Source organism: Natator depressus, chromosome 1, assembly GCF_965152275.1.
Source record: "Natator depressus isolate rNatDep1 chromosome 1, rNatDep2.hap1, whole genome shotgun sequence".
Lineage (NCBI taxonomy): Eukaryota > Metazoa > Chordata > Testudines > Cheloniidae > Natator > Natator depressus.
In genome coordinates, this window is record NC_134234.1 from 81,215,559 (window position 1) to 81,236,324 (window position 20,766).

General features: G+C 42.1%; 1 protein-coding gene across 1 annotated transcript in view; it reads right to left on the bottom strand.

The window, feature by feature from the left end:
• Positions 1-1,849: 1,849 nt before the first annotated feature.
• Positions 1,850-20,766, bottom strand: part of OBI1 (ORC ubiquitin ligase 1) — a 32,541-nt gene continuing 13,624 nt past the window's right edge. Inside the window, exons 4-6 of the mRNA XM_074962344.1 lie at positions 18,770-19,018; positions 16,200-16,288; positions 1,850-4,308 (exon numbers count right to left, since the gene is read on the bottom strand). Coding sequence (XP_074818445.1) covers positions 2,751-4,308; positions 16,200-16,288; positions 18,770-19,018 — 1,896 coding nt within the window. The 3' untranslated portion in view covers positions 1,850-2,750. The remainder of the gene's footprint in view (positions 4,309-16,199; positions 16,289-18,769; positions 19,019-20,766) is intronic.

Sequence of the window (20,766 nt, forward strand, 5' to 3'; positions counted from 1 at the left end):
GCAGAGGGGCATTGCTGACACATGATGGCATATATTACATTGGTAGATATGCAGGTGAACGAGCCCCTGATGGCGTGGCTAATGTGATTAGGTCCTATGATGGTGTCACTTGAATAAATACGTGGACAGAGTTGGCATCGGGCTTTGTTGCAAGGGTAGGTTCCTGGGTTAGTGTTTTTGTTGTGTGGTTGCTGGAGCATCCGATGAAGTGGGCTGTAGTCTCTAAATTTGTTAGTCTCTAAGGTGCCACAAGTACTCCTGTTCGTTTTGTGGATACAGACTAACACTGCTACTACTCTGAAACCTTACACATTACTATTTATTGATATAGTACCCTTAAGTGTGTTAGGTGTTTTACAGAGACAAGGTGGGTGAAGTAATATCTTTTGTTGGACCAACCTCTGTTGGTGAGAGAGACAAGCTGAGTCCAGGCTCCAGCCTGAGCCCAAATGTCTACATCACAGTTAAACAGGGGCCAGCAGCAGGAGTTTAATTGCAGTGCAGACATACCCTATGACTACTAAGTGCATAAAAGTTAAGCATGTACTTCAGTTTGCAGAGTATAAGGGGCTGAGGTGGATGAGACAGATAGGGATACAAGTTTAAACCTTTGCCCGTTTACCACTTCTTTTTAGTTCTTAATGTTTTTTCCATTTGCATGACTAAAATTAAACAATGTCTATCAAAAATGCTGCTTAAAGATAAAATCACCAGGATTACCTACACAATATATATTTTCATATATTCTGACTTGATTTTAGATAAGACACCAGCAGCGATTCGTGGTGTTACTTAACCCTATCAACGAAAGTTAAAATGACATGGTGTAAAACAAACTGAATGATTATGAAGTATAAAACATGCACAATTTACATTTCAAAGGCCCAAGAGCTTGGCCATACAACTACAAAGAATCAAAATAAAAATTAACCCCAGCATTTGGCAACTGCATGTGTGCTTGCACGATTTACTATCAGTGCAATGGTATTTTAAACAGAAGGTAAATATGGTCTCTGAAAAAGTGCTAACACAAAGTAATCCTCTGATTTACATAATTAACTAGGGACACTCAGAATTAGTGTCCAGAACAGGGTGGCCCCTTAATTTTTGAACAGTATAAATTAAAATTGTACATTGACAAACATACCTTTTCTTGGGGGATTGACCCAGCATTAGCTACAGTAAGAGGTGCTACGGACTAGGTTGGTGTCTAGTACTGGGGCTTGTAGCTGCGACTGGGATACTGTGTTTGTGGCATTGGTGAACATTTTGAAACAGATATTTGTACAAAAGTAAAGCCACACTTGTTGCTGAACATGTACACAGAAAATGCAAAATATGTTCTAGGTCCAATTGTTGACAGAACCACAATCTTTTTATTAAAGTGTTAGTCCAAAGAGTTTCCAGCTGCATATCCCTCTAATCAGGTGGGCTAAAGACAGTTTATGGATTTCTTGTCCTTGATCCATCGATAGACATGATCTGCCCATTTGTAAGAAATGCCATCATGGGGTCCGTTTAGAATGACAATTCCATGTCTAAGATAAAAAGCATATTTAATTTTAAACACAATAAAGTATACTGTAATGCACAGAGACCAATCTTGCTTTGCTGCTTAATTGGGTCTCCTGTCTGTAACAGATCATCAGATTATGTTGACCTACTCAGTACTTAGTGGAAAAGTCACCTCCAGAAAGGCTGAAACCCATTTCCATCAACTGCATTGACGCTGACACCAGAATGGCAATGCATCCAACAGGGAGGGGGAAGATAATGTGAATTTATTCAAAAATTGTAACCTAAGTCTTATAAAAGTTTTACACAGTTTTCAAAATTACAAAAAAAAAGGAAAACTTTCCCAATTCTTCCTGTGCTAGTCCAATATCTGAGGCAACATCAAAGATTATGGTGCTTATGACATCTTTTATTCAATTCACATAGAAAAGCATGCAGTATTAATGTAAAACAGTACAGTATTAATGTAAAATGTTCAGTGCACATTAGGTAAACAAGTCATTAGCATACAAACCCATTTTTATGGTCTACACAGGCGTACTGAACATGTTCTGAATAACAATGCTTTGTGGAAACTAAATTAAAAATTGTGCTTAACGTCAAAAAAAAAAAGCGCCTTGTTTTCAGTCTTAAGGAAGAGAGGTTTTCTAACTGAAATGCTGAAACACTGAAGTGAGAGAGGCTCCTGCATTATATACACACTTTAACTACAGTTTCAGTATAGAACAGTGCCATGCAAATAGGTCTAAGCAGCAGTAGCAGTTTCCTCTGGAAGCAAAGTTTTACAACAAGATTTTACAGTGTTTTATGGCAAGTGAACAATTAATACCAGTAGCAGCATTACAAGAATTACCATTACCATGTAGCCTAGGAAATTAAACTTTTAAAAGCAAGTTCTTTCCCACATAAAGGATTGGTTTAAACAAGAACATTTAAAATTGGTCATATTCAAGGAGGACATAACTGCTGCTCAAAGAGAACTTCACATAACCTGACCATTAAAAAAAAAAAAATAAAGTAAGGATTTACAAAACAAAATCTTCCATCAAAGAAGAAAGCTCTGAATGGTTCTTTAAGTGAAACAATTTGGGGTGCTGAGAGAACATTCAGCTTTCACTTGGTCAAAAGGGACAGAATCAGGTCACATGGAACTAACCAGAAATCAAGTTCACTTGGGCATTTTTAAATGTTCTCATGTTGGCACTAAGACTACTAACTTCAATTTAACAAGAGAGTTAGTTTTTAGTAGTTTTTGAGGGACTAGCACTAGAAAGGCTGCTTTGAATTTTTCTTTTGGTTGACTGATTGACACTCTTAGGTTTCTTTTCAGGAATAAAGGAAGAAGCCCAAGGAGACTGAAGTTGGTTGTGAAGATTATGAATCTCAGATGACATCTTAAAAATAGAGGAACCAAACTTTTGTTCTTCAAATAGCCTTTGCGAGTTACTGAAAAGAAAACTTTGGGAAAACTCTCTTTGAAATAAACAGTTCTGAGGTTTGCTTTCCCTAGTTTCCGAATTTCGGCCTGAAAACAATGGGAAGTGTTCACTCATATCTAGTCCAGCTGGAGAGAGGATTGAAAATGTAGCAGGTTTCCAGTCTACCAATTGGTCACTTGACTCAGGGCATTTTACACTGTTTTGTTTGTTCCTTTCTTCCAGCTTCTTATCTGATTCATTCAGGAGTTCAGAACACTGTGTTGACTTTGAAGGATTCTCAAGCTCAGAGGACTTAAAGTTGTAGTAGGGACTCTTACTATTGTCAGATTCAGACATCATGGAGTCCAGCTCAGAAATTTTATCAAGGTAAGCAGCATCCATGGATGCTTCACTGGACGTTCTCGTGCGGTTCATTTCTGAAGAGCGGATAGTATGTAATCTTTTAGATAAAAGAAGTTCATGCTTATCGCTGGACTTTGCTGATGGCTCTCCCGAATGACTAGTGATTGCGTTTTGCTCTGAACCTTCAAAATCTAAGTTCTCAGCATAGTTTGTTGAGCAGCTATCCCAAAACACTGGCTTTGCTGAAGTAAAACAAGAAGTCACCTTCTTCTGGCTGTTGCAGGGGCTTGCACTATATTCTGGAGAACCTTTGTTGCAATCATCTGAAGTGTCACAAAAATCATCAAACTCCAGTTTCCTTAGGAAGGCAGATGGCTTCCCTGTACTCTCTTGTTTTACGACAGGACTCTCTTTGATATCAGGGGTGTTCAACTGGAGACAACTGAGAGACAAAGAAGGTGTACATGGTTCTGGAAGCTCATAAAGTTCTTCATCTTTATATGGTGCACAATCCTCACCTTTATCCCACTGTCGTTCTAAGCAGGCATCCATATTTGTAGCAGCTATATCCAGGAGAACGTCCTGACACCCTGAAAATAGTTCTTTGTTTGTTGGACGACTGTGTGTGTCTGGCCCATTTGAACTGTCTTGACTAGCAGAGTTTGAGCAAGCGCCATCGCTATCCAAGAGTCCATTACCTGTCAATTGCTCAAGATGGCCAGGACTTTGGCTGGTAGTTAAAGTCTTTTTCTCTAGTCTTTCTACTTGGCTTTTCAATGATGCAATGTCTTCTTCACTGCTTTCATTTCCTTTATTATCTGTGAAAAGTGCTCTCTCACTAACAGTACTCACATTTTGGGTTTCTCCACTTGATCCTTTCAGCTGTGTAAGCTGACCCTCCAGTTCTTCTATGTACTTGTCACTTCTTTCCAGTGCTTTTTTCAGACGGTTCGTTTCACGTTCACACTGCTCTACTTTGGACTGCAGCGCAGCTGCCGTAAACCTACCAAACCTACAAGAAATGTGGAGAGAGAAAATATTATGTTGAAAGAATTGATGTGCTATGTTTTTTCAAATCTTGACAAATAAATTTCCTAATTTAGTTTCAAGAAGACACAGTACTGTCAACACACACCATGTTAATTTGAAAGTAAAAATACAGTCCCATTCAGGATTGTAGTTACTGGCTAGTAATGAAAAAAAAATCATATTGTATAGGTGGAGGTGAATACATGAAACACATCTACCACTCAAAGTTATAGTGAAGCAATAACAAGCAGAAGATTACCCTTCCAGGGGCTGGATCTATCAATTCAACTCAAATATGCATGAAGAATTATCCCCTAAAACAATGGCAAAGATTTATGGGAACATTTGAACAGTGGTCCACATCTTGAAATATTTACATTCAATCATTTTCCTGCAGTACAGCAGAGTTTTACAATACATTTCTTACACAATGTCACCTTGTCAAATATAAAATGCCCATATGAAATTCAGAAATTGCAACAATCCTTAGAGGTGGTTTTAAATACTTATTTGGACCATTTGAATTACATTCATCTTAGCCTCTCCTTGGGCTTCACATGTACTTTAACTTAGTTCAGTGCTACCTGGTTTTATAGGTTTTACTATTGTAATGTCAACCTAATTACACTTCCTGGATTCCAATATATAAAATTGGCATTTGTGATTGCAAGAGTTGCATATAATGTGTTCACACAATTTCTAGCTAGAGCATATTTTCATTTGCAAAGTTACAGAAGAAAGTGTAGATACCCATCTTCCCACCCACCCACACTTGAAAGCTTCACCTGCCCTCTGGGAAAGGTCATCTATATACCCTACCTAATTCTAACCTACTTCTGACAGGTAGGCATGAGGGAATCTCCTGCTCCATCTCAGACTTTCAATTTACAGAAAGAAAACAAATTAAGTTTGGATATTATGAGGAGGGAAAAACCTGCAGCCACTTTAAAACCACATCTATTTATACTGGGATACTTACTTTCCCCCCTATGCACAAGCACTGATTTACATTCACTCTTACAGCAGACTATTACCAGGCACAGAGACTGTGCCTATAAGGCCTCTTTGGCACCACAAGAAACCTCTTTCCCATCCCCGAACTTTTGTTTCCTAGCCCTACATATCACAACCCTCAGGCCATTGAGGTCTGAATGCAGGTGCATCCCCAGCCTGCGAATATCATCTCTGAAACAGCCAGAGGCATTGCTACAGAGCAACATGTGTGTTGCTAACAAAGGACTGAGTCAGATTTTGATTCTTGAATTCTGATCCCTGAACACCAGCTGACTGTTTTTCCAGAGGTGGCGTATGCTAACAATTACAACCAAAGCCTATGGAAGCCTGGGGTGCTCAGAACCCCTGAAGAAGTTGGATACAGCAACTACTACATTGGTGCTACGAGAGGGAGGAAACAGTGGTTTACACCCACCTACGGAATTGGCTACAAATCTCATTTTCAGGTCAAAGTGGCAAACCAGTACAAGACAAGCTTTCCATATTAAGCCATGCATTGCTTTGTAAATAAGGAATAACTTCGCTATTACATGCGTTTAAAGGGAGACAGTCAACCTAGAATAACACTATCTGAATTTTGTTTACTTTGCGTATAGTCAGTTTTACCATTTTCCCGGTATAGTTAGTCAGTTTCTCCCTATGGTGTGGGTCTTTCATATGTAGTAGCATGGGAGGGAAAAAATGTTTTAAAAAAGAAATACTAACACAGATTGTAAATCCACATATGTTGGCAGGTGACGCAGATATGTGGAATACCCAATGCCACTTTTCACTCATTGTTTTTTAAACAGACTAGATTTCAAGTTCACTATGTTCCATTAAATACAATATGTCAACATATCTTGGCTTGTTTTATCCCTTAAATTTCAAAACTCAAATAGAGATAATCAGATATTCCATAGTGAGTTATCGGAGCACTGCAAGGATCATGAAAGATTTTTCCCTGCTTCTCAGGCCAGGGGGCCTGTGCTGTATTTATTTTTACTTCCTCTGAAGACTTTGGTAGAGGCCACTGTATAAGGTAGCACAGTAGATGCAGTGTCTCATCTGATATGGCAACACACACACACACACACACACACACACACACAATCTAAAGTCATGATTAGCTTAAAAGGTAAGTGTAATCACCAGAGAGAAATAAAAATTGCTTATGCAGAGTAAGCAAAATTTTCCAGAGATTGTTGCAACAGACACTTTAACATAGAAATTAAACATGTTTTACATTTATATGCATACCTGGCAATTTTTTTAATGGAAGAACAGTGTAATATGTTTATTTAATGCAAATGGCATTAGCGACAACCTCAGATTTGCTTACCAAGAGAAAGCACTGTATTCTCAAGTGCAAGTTTTAAAACACGTGTCCTCAGGAAAAAATGACGTTTGTCACTCAAAAGCAAGCAGCATTGCTAATATGTTAATTGTTGTAGGGAGATGTGACTGGGAATTTTTTTTTTTTTTTAGAAAAAGGAGCATCATACAGACCACCTACAAATAGTGACATCCGCAATGAAACATCAAAGTAATAGAGCAACTTTCCATCTCTACTTTGAGACTGGTGTGCATTTAAAATCCAAATTTTCGAGGCTTCCATACTATTTTTTCCTCCCCCAGCCAGCCATATTAGTTCAAATATTTAAGTAAATTACTCCATGGCCAGGAAAAGTTCTACATGGTTCTAGTGACTGTCCACACATTGGACAGTCTTAATAAAAAAAGTTGTGATCTGAAGATTAAAAAAAAAACAAAACAAGTCTGACATCCGAGTTCTAAGGCAGTGTGCCAAGTATATAGATAGGTTTGAACGCTTTCAGGAGAATCACTTTCCAGCTTGTGGATATCATGAGAAACTCATCAACAGAACTGCAGATATGCAATGTGAATGTTTTGGGGGCAAGTACTTAATAATGCTTGTTGAGAGACTCTGTCTCCAATATTTTCAATGTTAAAAAACCCAACAGTAATATATAAAGGAATCCTGTATCTACACTATTCCTATGTCTCAAATTCATCCTTTGACCCCCCGCCGGCGTAGAAGGCTGACAGCCTAATGAGGTCCATGCACATGGTCCCACACAACAGAAATATAGAAAGTCACTCCCTCTCTCAAGTTCTCTCTTCAGTCAAGTTTCATCCTCAAAAAATATTTCAAGTCAAAGTTGGCAATGAGAAGTTAAACAGCCAGTTCCTCATCTACCTCTGCAAAAAGCTACCAGCTGTAAGTATTTCTGTTGAGTAACAAGAACTGACATTCCTTTGCAGATATTACTGCAACTTATACTTCAGTAGCCCTGTCATATTTAAATCAAAGTGAGATTCAAACGTGTGTTCTCACTACGAAAAGTGACAATTAAAAATAAAGGCAATTCGGACTCACGTTTACTGTCTATCACTAACTCCAGATCAAGTCTGTTTCGTTTCAAGTCAATAAAATTTATTCTTTTCTAACTACCAGTCCAGCAAACTCATCTTAGATTCTTTCCTTCCCAAATCACCTCAGTAATAATTGTTCTGCAAACCAAATTATGCCCGTAGCTCTGTACGTGCATAGTTTAAACTTGTACAGAGTAAGTATAATAAACTACTAAAGCAAACAAGCCCTTTGTATTTTAACCATATACAAAGCACTAAAATAACATGGAGTACTTGTGGCACCTTAGAGACTAACCAATTTATTTGAGCATAAGCTTTTGTGAGCTACAGCTCACTTCATCGGATGCATCCGATGAAGTGAGCTGTAGCTCACAAAAGCTTATGCTCAAATAAATTGGTTAGTCTCTAAGGTGCCACAAGTACTCCTTTTCTTTTTGCGAATACAGACTAACACGGCTGCTACTCTGAAACCTAAAATAACATGGAGGTTTTGATTTCGAGGTGACAAGCCAGGAATTCAAGATCAAAATAGCAACTAGTCCCACAGCCCTCTAGTATATACACCCATGAAACACAGGGATCTCTCACAGGGTGTGGAGTGAGGGAGGGAATGTGGTGCATATGCTACAAAACCCTGCAAAGCCCATGACAATAGACTTAAACCACACTGCAATTATTAATATCATAGCAGCTGTTCAGGGGCTAGCTATTAGGGCCTCTGAAGCATGTGGGCTCCTAGATTTTGAGGGGGTCCATGGACTGATTCATGGGGGGATGAGAGGAGAAGAGGCTTAATTGGGCTGCTGTGAACTCTCTGAAGGCAGGTGAGGCAGCTCCTCTGCTCAACTGTCCTCTAGTCACAGAGGGTGAGGGGCAGGAGAGAGGAGAAGAGCTGCTCTGTGGCAGGAAGCAGGCATGGGTGTGTGTGTGTGGGGGGGGAGCAGAGCACAAAGAGATGTAACACGATCCCCCTCATCTCAGCAGCAGCACCTCCTCCCCAAAGATGGAAGGCTACATTGCCACAGCTCTAGACAGCAGCAGCTCCTCTTCTGTCCCTGGCAGAGAGGAAGAGAAGGAAAAGGAGAGGGAAGTAAGCAGGGAGACACTGGAATGCAGGGGGAAAAAAAATAGAATATGGGTGACAGAAGGGGCTAAACAACACAAGACCAACAGAAGACAGGGTGTAACCAGAAGTGAGTGAGGGGGGCAGGCAATGGAAAGTGGGATGAACATGAAAGATACAGAATGAGAGGAAAGGGGATGCTACGTTTGAAAGAATAAGACTCCTTAGAGCATTACAGGACCAAGTGGCATGGAGGCTAGTGAAAGCAAGGTTAGTGCTCTGCACTGACCAGTTCTTAATAGCTGGGTATTGACATTTTAACACATAAATGTGAAAAATGGGCCAAATGTTCTTCTTCAAAGGTAAATTAGTCTAATTACTAACTCCTGAAACCACTCTTGATTGTTACAGGGCGAGTCTCGTCCTTATATAATTAAGCTACACCAGCTCTGGCTGAATGCTTTTGGGCACTGGAACGCTTTACTATAAGAGGACTGGGGAACGGGAACAGAGGAATTTCCCTTTCCCAGAGGAGGGTCCAAGGTTTGAAGCTGAACAATAAACAAGAATGTTCACTTTTTAGGGAGGATCTTCAGTGTGGGGGTTGAGCATATTAGAAGTGTATTAGCAAAATGAGAGTTGGCAGATAGAAAAGGGAGTAGTCTCATTTTCATGCACTGATATTCCATCACTGTGGATGATTACTGGGAATCTGCAAGCAAGAAGGAGAAAAAATTAGAACTCGGGAAAGATAAGATAATAAGCAACCGCAGCGTATCGGTCCCAGTGACCAAAAGCAGCAATCCATCCACATTGTGAATGGCTGAAGCAAGGACCATACTTGGGAGTATCTCTCTGCCCACTGTGTTGATATAGATATTATAAAGCGATCCCTATGATGTCCAGGAGAAATTTATTACAACTTCTGAGATTGCCATTCTGACCCTGTATGTAGGTACGAATGTTCCAGCAGGTATCATGTTGTACGTAGCAACACAACACCAGCTGTAAGAGAAATACTAAAGGACTCATGTTAAAACATGCAGAAAACAGGATTATCTTTGAATTTTTTTTTTTTTTTGGTCTGGGGAAAAAACCCATGCACATAGAACAAAGATATTCAGTGGACAGGAGGTACCTGGAAAGCAATGACACCAAATAACACTTGCACTGGCTTTTTAATAATAGTGCACAGTAAATAAGAAATGCATGCAGTGCAATAAGGAAACAAAAAACAAAAAAAAGCCAGTGCATCCATTGGTAGGCTGGGCTGCATACACGTGTAGGCCACATCGTTAGGGAGTTAACGGTCTCTATAGGACATAGATACAACCGTTTTTGGAACACAGCAAGATGTTGAGAAATTGGAGGGAGCTCTGGTAAGAGCTATAACAAAATAGTGGAGGCTAGAGGAACTGATTTACAAGGAAAGGTTTTAAAAGTGACATATGTAGCTTGGGTATGAATGACTAACTGATGAGAAGGAAACATAGTAAAAGCGTATAAGGAATTTATACTTTTGCTACCCTCATCACAGGGGGTTCCGAAAAGGAATTTCACCCTCTAGGCCAGGGGTCGGCAACCTTTCAGACGTGGTATGCCGAGTCTTCATTTATTCACTTTAAGGTTTCGCATGCCAGTTATACATTTTAACGTTTTTTAGAAGGTCTCTCTCTATAAGTCTACATATTATATAACTATTGTCGTATGTAAAGTAAACAAGGTTTTCAAAATGTTTAGGAAGCTTCAATTAAATTAAAATGCTGATCTTATGCCGCCGGCCCGCTCAGCCCACTGACGGCCTGGGGTTCCGTTCACCTTCACCTAGGCCGGCAGCGGGCTGAGTGGGGACTGCGGCCGGGACCCTGGCTGGCAAGGGGCAGGCAGCCAGAACCCCAGACCGGCAGTGGGCTGAGCGGGGCCGGTGGCCGGGACCCCAGACTGGCAGCGGGCTGAGCGGCTCAGCCCGCTGCCACTCAGCCCGCTGTCAGTCTGGGGTTCCATCCACCGGCTCCTGCCAGCCAAGGTCCCAGCTGCTGGCCCTGCTCAGCCCGCTGCTGGTCTGGGATCCTAGCCCTGCCCACACAGAGTGGGTACCTACCCTCTCCCTGGTTCTAGCCCATTCTCTTTCTCTCTCTCTGCACTAAGCTGAGGGTGGGAGTGCACTGACCATAGGGCTGGGGGTGAAGGAGCAGGCTTGGGGTTGGGGTGTAGGGTCTGGCCAGGAGCTAGAATGAGGGAGGGGACTCAGGGTTGGGGCAGGAGGTTTGGGTGTGAAGTGCTTACAAGGGCAGCTCCCATTTGGTGCGAGGGGTGCAAGTGTGAATGTGGGGGGGGGTGCAAGAGTCAGGGCATGGGGTGTGGGGGGGCTGGAGTCAGGGCAGGAGGCTGGGGTGTGTGTGGGGAGGTGTAGGGGTCAGGGAAGAGGGCTGGGAGTGTGGGCTAGGGTCCTGGGGGTGCTCCTAGCCCCCTGCCCAGAGCGGCTCACAGCCCTGATTCCACCCCCCTTCCCCATGATCCCATCCCCACCTCTTCTCCGCCTCCTCCCCGGAGCAGTGAGCGTGCTGCGGCTCTGCTTCTCCCCCTCCCTCCCAAGAGCCATCAGCTGATCTGCAGCAGGGAGGGAGAGGAGGCGGCGGGGCAGGAACCCAGCGCGCTGGGGGAAAGAGGTGGGGGAGGGGGGAGCTTGCCTGCCCTGCAGCAGCAGCTGGCAGGACCAAGCTTCTTCATCCTGCCCCCATAGGGGGCAGAGAAGAGCAGGCCGGGGCAGGCAGGATTTTTAATGGCACGCTGCTGCCTGCCGGGATCCCGGCCTGGGTTCGGCAACAGGCTGAGCGGGGCTGGTGGCTGGGACCTGGCAGGCAGCAGCATGCCAAAAAAACAAACAAACAAAAAAAAACGGCTCGCGTGCCGTCTTTGGCACGCGTGCCATAGGTTGCCGACCCCTGATCTAGGAGATTATATTTCCAAACAGCCACCACGACAAGGAATGGATGAAGCTGCCAGAAGAGCGGGTGAACAGGTACCTGGACTCTTCTTAATGGTTCTCAAACATGGAGGAGCAATTCTCCAGAGGACTGGAGTTTAGGTAAACCCAATAACTGTGCCTGAATAATCTCAAGAATTGAGAGAGGGAAACTGTTGGTCTGGAGATTAAACAGGGGAAATTAAACATGGTACCTCTCCTCCAGTATGTCTAGGCTGGTGGATTAGGAAAACAGTCCTGAAGTGAGGCAAACATAGTGTGCGAACCAGTGAAATTTTGTCCAGCTTCAACAAGCAACTGTGATGCTGAAACATCAGCAACATCCTGCAAGTTTCCCCAGACAGTCTCCTGGAAGGACAGAGCCCTGATGAGATCATGCAGGAAGTGATTCCCAAGTGGATCCCCTCCTCCTATGGGTTGCTCAGCCTGTGAAGACCACTAGGATCAAGGACAGGTCAAGAAACAATAGCCCTCAAGCATGTGGCTTTATGAAATCTGAAGCAAGAGTAGTTGCACAGATGTTGAAACCTTGCCCCAGTGAGGAACATTTGGGGTAGAGCCTATCATTAACATTGCTTTCCATTAACAGAGCCTATCATTCATTGCTTTCCATTAACAGACATTTGGGGTAGAGCCTATCATTCATTGCTTTCCATGAACTGACGGTTCACAGCAGAAAGTCTGGAAGAGCAGTGTTCAACCTCTAGTCCATCTAACCTGGAAGAGAAATACATGCTTATAGATTTTACACACTGAACTTGTGCAAAAATCAATATATTGCCACAATATTGGAAAGTAGCCCCTTTCATCTACTGCAGTCAACCACATAACATACACACGCCTCTTCCCCACATGATCAAGAGGAGTGTCGGTCTCCATTAGGCCACGAAGGATGGCTGAGCCTAATTTGTTGCACGAAGTGGAGTTGTTTATCTCTGAGCTGTAGAAGTAGGATTTGAACAGAGTCCAGAAAGAAGCAAAAAAGGCTGCTAGCTGGATTCCAAGAACCACCTGGACGTCATCTGAAAAGAACCCTCCTTTTCGGCCTAAGAGGGTTGGAGAGGCCAAAACAACTGTGTGTGCAAAGCCTCTCCAAAAAATTAAGTGACAAAGTCAGTTTGCATCCAAGGGTGGAGAGTATCACAAGGCAAGAAAAATGAGGTCTTCTGAGGCATCCCATAAAACTGACCATAAGGTTTGCAAGTCCTCAATCAGCTGCTGGAGATTAAAACCTTTGCACCTAGAGCACTGACATTTTCCTCAGAACTTTGTCCCACCACACAGAAGCTCAGGAGATAATTATACTGGAGACCTCTGGTCTCAGGGCTGTTGAAGAAGGGTGTCTTTCCTGGAAGCAGACAGCAGTTGGTCTCGGAGTACTCTTTGAAGAACACTCTTGCTGTAAAAGTCTGAGAGATGGGAGTCCAGTTTTGAAACTATAGAAAGGACATGTATTCTCCACTGTATACTGTGCATACTGCAACCTGTCATACTTCTTTTTACTAGGGGTCTTCCATTCGTTCACAAGGCCACTTGGTTTTCCAGCAACTGAACTAGGAAAACAGTATTTCCTTTTCCAACTTCTTTGGGGGCAGGGAGGGGGAAGAGGATGCTGCAGGGGTAGAGAATCTATAGGAATAAGGGACAATCTTGCCGTATTTGAAGACAAATTCCTACCAATTTTGAAAAAAAAAAAAAAGTCCACTGCTGACATGAGTTTCTATCTTTAATCAAGTTAGCGAAAGCAAAGATCATTTTGAAGTTCTCAGTGAAATTTGTTTAGAGAAGTTGGAATGCTACTTCAAACAACAATGAACAATTTTGATTTTTCTACAGGACATATCAAGACTCTTCCTGACACATTACAGATGTCATTTCATGATTGCTCTGTGGGAAACCAATCCAACTGACCTTAGAAGACTCAAAGCAGTTTTGGTTTTGTTTATAATAATTAAAATATTTCCAAGTTTTGTTATAGATAGATAGATAGATAGATAGGAAGAAAACAGTGAAAAAATTTGTTTTAGAGTTAAAACAAAATATTTTTTACCCAAAGTTCAGAGGTTACAATGTCCAAATTTTAAAATTAAATGGCAAGATTAACCACAAGATAAAAATGGCCGGGGGGGGGGAGGGCGGGAAATCAGTGTTAACGCCACTATCTTCTGGATGCTACCGAAAGCTTCTCAGACTGGAATTTTAACTGGCAGGAGAAGGAATTAAATATTCAGTACCTAGGATACCTAATAAGCTGATATAGAGCCAGTCAAAACAAATTTGAATCTAACTAATCATAAAATACAGAATACTCTGGATAGCCAGCTCCATCTCTCGCTTTGGGTAGAAAGTAAATACGGTCAAGATGAATTTCTTCCAAGACTACTTTTAGATCCTTGGAGCTTAGCCAGTAGAGCTACCAGTTTACTCTTTTTAAGGCCATTAGTAAGATTCCTCAGCAGGACTTGTGAGTTGCAAAAAAGGACGTTAATATCATCACTACAAGAAATGCTTTATATTAACCAACAAAGAGGCAGGTTGTGTTTTCCCATAAAGTTACAGGCACAAAGTCAATATTGCAAATGGATCTTTCCAAAAAAAGATCTCCAACGCAGCTGCCATCAATGGTTCCTTTGCTGAAAACTTAAGCACGCTGAGATGACTAGGGGTGCAATATTTAGATAAAACACTCACTAGTGAGAAGAAAAAGGAGTACTTGTGGCACCTTAGAGACTAACAAATTTATTTGAGCATAAGCTTTTGTGAGCTACAGCTCACTTCATCGGATATGAAGTGAGCTGTAGCTCACGAAAGCTTATGCTCAAATAAATTTGTTAGTCTCTAAGGTGCCACAAGTACTCCTTTTCTTTTTGCGAATACAGACTAACACGGCTGCTACTCTGAAACCTGTCACTAGAGAGAGTTTCACAAGGTGACCTCTACTTTGGGATAATGCAAATCTTTTTGTGGGCAAATTAAACTATAAAGGTATTAACTGCATAAACTAATCATTTACATTCCATGCTCTGCTTCCGTCAGTGTGATTTAAAAGGAGAAACAACAGTAATACTGCAAGATAAGGAACAGATTCAAGCAGATATTTAGTTTAGATTGGAATGAGACACCATTACAGGCAACAATAGCTGGCTTCCCACATTTCTTACTGTTTTCTGAGGATTCAGCATACAAAAAAAAAAAAAATCTATGTACACACTGAAAGTAATTGCTCAGATAAATCACTGTACTGGATACAAAAACAAAGAAAAGAACCCCTAGAGTGGCACTGTGGGGTCCAGTGTTTTGAATCTCAATTATTTCTCCAGGATTTGCTCAGAAAACCATATTTTTAGTTGCAGCTAACTACCAGCCCTGCAAACTCATCTTGAGACCTTCGGGGATAGGGAGAGGAGTGGCAGAAAGAGGGACCCCCCTCCCTAAAAATAAAAACCCATCTCACAATCTGTGTTCTGTGTCCCACACATTATCAGACTTTTGGCCAAAATTCACCTTTGTGCATGCAGAAGTCCACCTCAGGCTTTAGTGACATATAGGCTTTGTGCAGGCTCTCCACCTAGAGGAGGATTTCATCCTGGAGAATAATTTAGTTGATGTGTGAGCCACAATGGAAACCAGCTCACTCACCTATCCTGTACCACCACAAAGCCAGGAAAGGGGAACAAAACAAAACATAGTACTGAAAGTGTCTTTGGCCTGAGTCTTAGTTACCCTGAACATGAAATCAGGAATAGCTTCACTGTGGTCAATGGAGTTACACTGGTGTCAAACTTGTCAGAATCGGACTTAAAGAATCAAAGAGATCAGAACCGGAAGAAATGCTTCCTGTAGTGCCTCCGTGATGAGCATGGGATAGAAACCTCAGCAGAGAAGCGCAGTCTGCCTGACAATCTCTGCCTTTTGATGTCATTGTCCTCAAACTTTTAATGGTTTAAAATGGTAAATTTACAGTGGAAGTCAGCGACAAGTTGCTACTTAAGAGGCTTAATCCTGCGCAGTTTACTCATGTGGAAAACTTTCATTGACTTGCAGAGTTTTGACTGAACAAAAAACTCAGGCACACGCCATAGACACCAAGAGAAACTACCTGGTGCTGCAGGGCACTTGGTAATAATCCCGCCCCCTCTGCGAAAGAGTCTGATGCCAGCTTGAACGAGAAGTGAAATTTCTTGAAAAGGAAAGCTGACATTGAGTCCTACAGTACCGCCCAGGTAACACAATGGTGATACTACAGAGATCGTACGTTACATGTATTTGCTAAGATTGAAGTGGACACCCAGGTCTGTGGACAGGGAAACTCCAAATTCACATTCAAGCCATATACACAACACTAAATACATTACTTTAATTTTAAGCTAAGGCTGTACAACAGTTAAAGATGGTCTATGAATAAAATATTGTAGCTTTTAAAACGTTTACATACTTTTGAGGCGATCTACTATCAACTTCAGCCTTCAGTCGCAAATTCTCTCTCACAAGGCCACCATTTTCCAGACTCAGTTTCTTATTTGCCTTAAAAAAAAAAAAAAAAAAAAGGTAAAAAATAATTAAGTATAGAGTAAAACAGAACTGGCTTATAATATTTATATGACAAGCTGTTTGCGCTTTTTAAAGAGACAGCATTAGAAAACTGCAGCTAGGAAATAGCCTTCAGACAGGGACACCACTTAAAAATTACCCGGGGAAATGGTTCACAAAACTGAATAGAGAACAGACATTTTTTATTTATATCCCCAAAATACACTGCAAGGCTCCTATCTAGGGAAATAAACAGAGCTATGTTCGTTAGCAGAGAGAGTCATTAAGCGGATGTACTAATGGCAATTCCATGTTTTTTTTTCACATGACTAAATACTTTAAGTACATTAACATTACAATGTGCAGGTATCAGCAAAACTAATGCCGAACAGCTTTTCTCCCCTCCAAACTAGAGTAAGATTGCTCTGATTCTAAAAAAAAAAAAAAAGCTTAGTTATCCTATGGATGTAAATCCTTTATGACAAACTACTTGCCGTCTTCCTTCTGCATAGCTGCCATGATGTTAAGTTTAAGACTCTTGATTTATTGCCTCGCTCACTCTTTGAATTGAGGTCAATGTCTTCTTCTCAGTTCAGTGGACAGTCTTGTTAACAAGATACTTCATGTCAAGAGAAGTTTTCCTGCTGCAATGTTTTTAGACCAACTACATTCCCCCCCACCCCCACCCCCCAAGTCTCTAAACTTAGGCTAAGGCCTAAAAACAGGGAGAAGAAACTCCTTGCACTTTGAAAACTGCTCAATCTTGATAAATTGGAAAGAACGCTGAGAACCCAGCAGACTTACGATTCACAACCTTAAATCAAGGGTTTCCAAACTTGGTTCGCAGCTTCTTCAGGGTAAGCCCCTGGCGGCCCACAAGAAGCTTTGTTTACCTGAGCGTCCGCAGGTACAGCTGCTCGCAGCTCCCAGTGGCCGCAATTCACAGACCCCGGCCACTGGGAGCTGTGAGTGGCCGTACCTGCGGACGCTCAGGTAAACAAAATGTCTCGTGGCCCACCAGGGCTTACCCTGAACAAGCCGCGAACCAAGTTTGGGAACCTTTGCCTTAAATGGAGGTATTTACACAGTTTAAATAATGCTAAAATTGTGACTGAAATAAATAAAGCTTGTGATCAAAGCCCATCTTCCTCCGTTCCTTGTGTTATGCACCAGACTCTGAACAATCTGCTACTTTTTTGTTTGTTTTCTTTCAATATTAGTACTAAGCATTGATGCCTTCTAAATACTGCAAAGACTCCAAACGCCAAATTCTGCTGTTACACCAGTTTGACTCTAAGGCAGTTCCATTGCCATTAATGGAGTTGTTCTGGATTTGCATCAGTGGAACTGAAAGCAGAACTTGGCTCTGATTAAATATGCTTTTGATTACACTGATGCAAATCCAGAACAACTCCATCAATGGCGATGGAACTGTCCTGGATTTAAACTGGTATAACAGCAGAATTTGGCCCTGGGAATCTTTGTAGCATTTAGAAGGTATAAATCCTTCGTATTAATACCATAAAAAATGATAATATGTCCTAAATATGCTAAAGCTTCAATTTCCAGGAGGCAATGCAAGATTAAAAACAGAAGAAATTAAAGGTAGCATCTTTAATAAATGCAAGTTACGTTTCCTCAATTTGTCCTTCAAGTTAACTTTGAAATTTCATTCTTATTCAAACTGCTTTAGGCAAATTTCCTTGCCCCTGAGAGCGTGTTTTAGAAGATTACAATATTTAAGTTTGTTTTCACCTGATTTTTAGTCTCTCTTCCCCTCCAAAATCACAAGTTTTGTTTTACGTTGTAGTCAAGAAACCTAAAAAGCATCAACAAAATAAGTCCCAAATACTCTGCACTCCCTGCAGTAAGTTTTAAAAAGTTTCCAGTATAGGATCTTTTGGTCCTAAACATGCTAAGGCTGGTCTATTTTAGCTCCAAGGGCCAATGTGGGTGAAGTCATATCTTTTATTGGACCAACTTCTGTCGGTGAACGAGACGAGCATTTGAACTACAGAGAGCTCTTCTTCAGGTCTTTATATCAAAGGGTCAAGTTTACTCTGTCTCAGCAAACTGCATCAAAAACATGAGCTAGCAAGGAGGGCAACAGTGCAAAATTGGTTTAAGGCAACTGGGCTCTTTTTGGCAAAATAGATATATTCTATAAATTGTTGCAAGCCGGAAGACTCTGGTCCTCAATACTGAAAACAAGTGCTAGTATAATCCAATTACTGAGCCATGGGATGACAGACAAATTGAAAAAGTCACATGTGAGATGGACTACAACAAGCAAAAGCATCAGGCACTTGCTCTGCAGAAATACTACGATACGCCAATAGTCACAAGAATTCAACTTTTCTCTCTCTTCCTTTTGGAGCTATGAAGTACTCAAAAGGTCAGACTGCCCCAGGCCCCTATTTGAATAACATGAAACAATTACACGGCTATGTGAGTAGAGAAGCAGACATGTGGTACCTCCTTTAACTTTTCCACATCATCTTTCACTTTCTCATACAGATCATTAGCAGCTTTAAGTTTCTTGGTCCATTCTTCTACAGTTTCTGGGCCAGCTCGGCTCGCCTCATCTGTAGGCTGATGACTTTCTTCATCTGTGTTACACAGACCCAAGGCCCCAGGATCCAGAACCGTTTTCAGCTGCGCTTCCAAGCCAAGGTTTTTACCTCTTAGCTCTTCCACTTCTTTCTGCAAGGATTCTATTTCATCCTGAAAGTGTTACAAACCCAGGAAGCACAAGAATGCAACAAACCAGAAAAAGATAAAAAATTAACTGCTATTACCTCGGGACTTAATTCTCTAAGTGCTTTATGTATACAGATCCTCTGGACACCAGCATGGGTGCCCTGCCTGCAAGGAATTCATTACAGAACTTTTCAAAGTGCACTGATGGATTGACGCCCGGGCACGTTTTGGAAGGCTGCATTCTGGAGTGTAGCTTTGGATTTCAGCTATGGGCAGAGGAATTCCCTCTGACTATATATAGCAAGCGCATAAGACTATATGTGAACTGGACACTTTACACAGCAAAGCGTTATTGTAGTGCACATTTTGGGAGGCCCGGCCTCTACACAGTGCGCTCACATGGACTGTTGCTGTCTCATTTGCTGTTGTTAAAGAATGAGAAATGTGGAAGAGATCTTATGAGAGACCAAGGTATAGAAAAAGGTCTTGAGCTGTATGTTTGGAGACAAGAATGGGGGGGGGGGGGGATCTCAACTTCCATAAGCTGCCAAAAACAAACACTTGGAGGGGTGGGGGAAGGAAGAGGGTTATGGGAAAGCCTATTTGTGCCTGATACCTTGGCAATAACTGTTCATGTGCTCTCTACACTGCTGACCACACACATGCTTGCATGGCCTAACTGCTGTGGAAAGTAAGGCTACAGGAGGATACACACTTATAAAAACCTAGGTCTTGCAGGGATTCATAAATGAAAAAAAAAAAAATGTAACTTGATCTTCTGCATTGAATCCTCCGTGTTTTAGACAGATAAACTATTCACTGAGTTTTGGAGATTTATTCCCTTCAGTTCTCAAGTGTAATGACATTTGGGGGTGATCCGACAGGCATATTAGGGATCTCCTGGCTAGAGGTCTGCTCGGACCTAACTTTCAGGCCCGATCCAGGCCCAAGCCCACCCGACCCGAGAAGGTTACGTCATCTTCTGATCAAACTTGCCTTCGACCCTTCCCCCCCAAACCTGAGTAACTGCCACTGCTTCCTACCTGGGGTCAGCGCAGGAACAGCTCCATACCCTGCTCCTGCTGGCTGCCAGCCCCTGCTGCGATGTGTGGGCTGCAGAGTGAGAGGCTCCTCAGCATGCAGCAACCCCTGCGCTGACCCCAGGGGCAGGAAAAGGAGAGCTGACCTGACCCAAAAAGGTCCAGCTGATTTCCCACCGGACACGGATCCAATGCTTGTAGTCGAGTGCCAACAAGTTGCAGGGCTCCACTGGGAGCAGGGCTCTTCCAAAGACCTTGGGAGCTGATGAAGCACACCTGTTTCTGCCTCCTCTTATTCCCTCATGAGGACAAAACCACAGGTCTCAGGGAAGAGTTTAGAACTTGGAGCATTTATCTCTGCACCCCTCCTACCAGGTTCACAAAATCTGAAGAGGAGGCAGTAGGCAACCATGTGAACAGAGGTGGGCAGAGAAAGCGTGGGCCCAGCCATACCTGGTGTTGCTCTCAGACCTGTCAACTCTCCCCTATTCACAGGAGGTCTTTCACGCAGCAGGGGAGCAGAGAGATCTGCTGAATGTTTTGTCATTTTAGAAGAACTCTGTACATTTTTTCAAAAAAATTAGTCCATGTCAAAAATGCAAGTTGACAGTGTTTCTCCAAGAAATGTTTTTCTTTCATAGCCAAGAGGGATTTCTTTAGAAGAAGCCCACTTTCTTGCGCCTCGAGGCACAGACACGCTTGTTTGGGTGCAGCAGCAGGAAAAGACAAGTT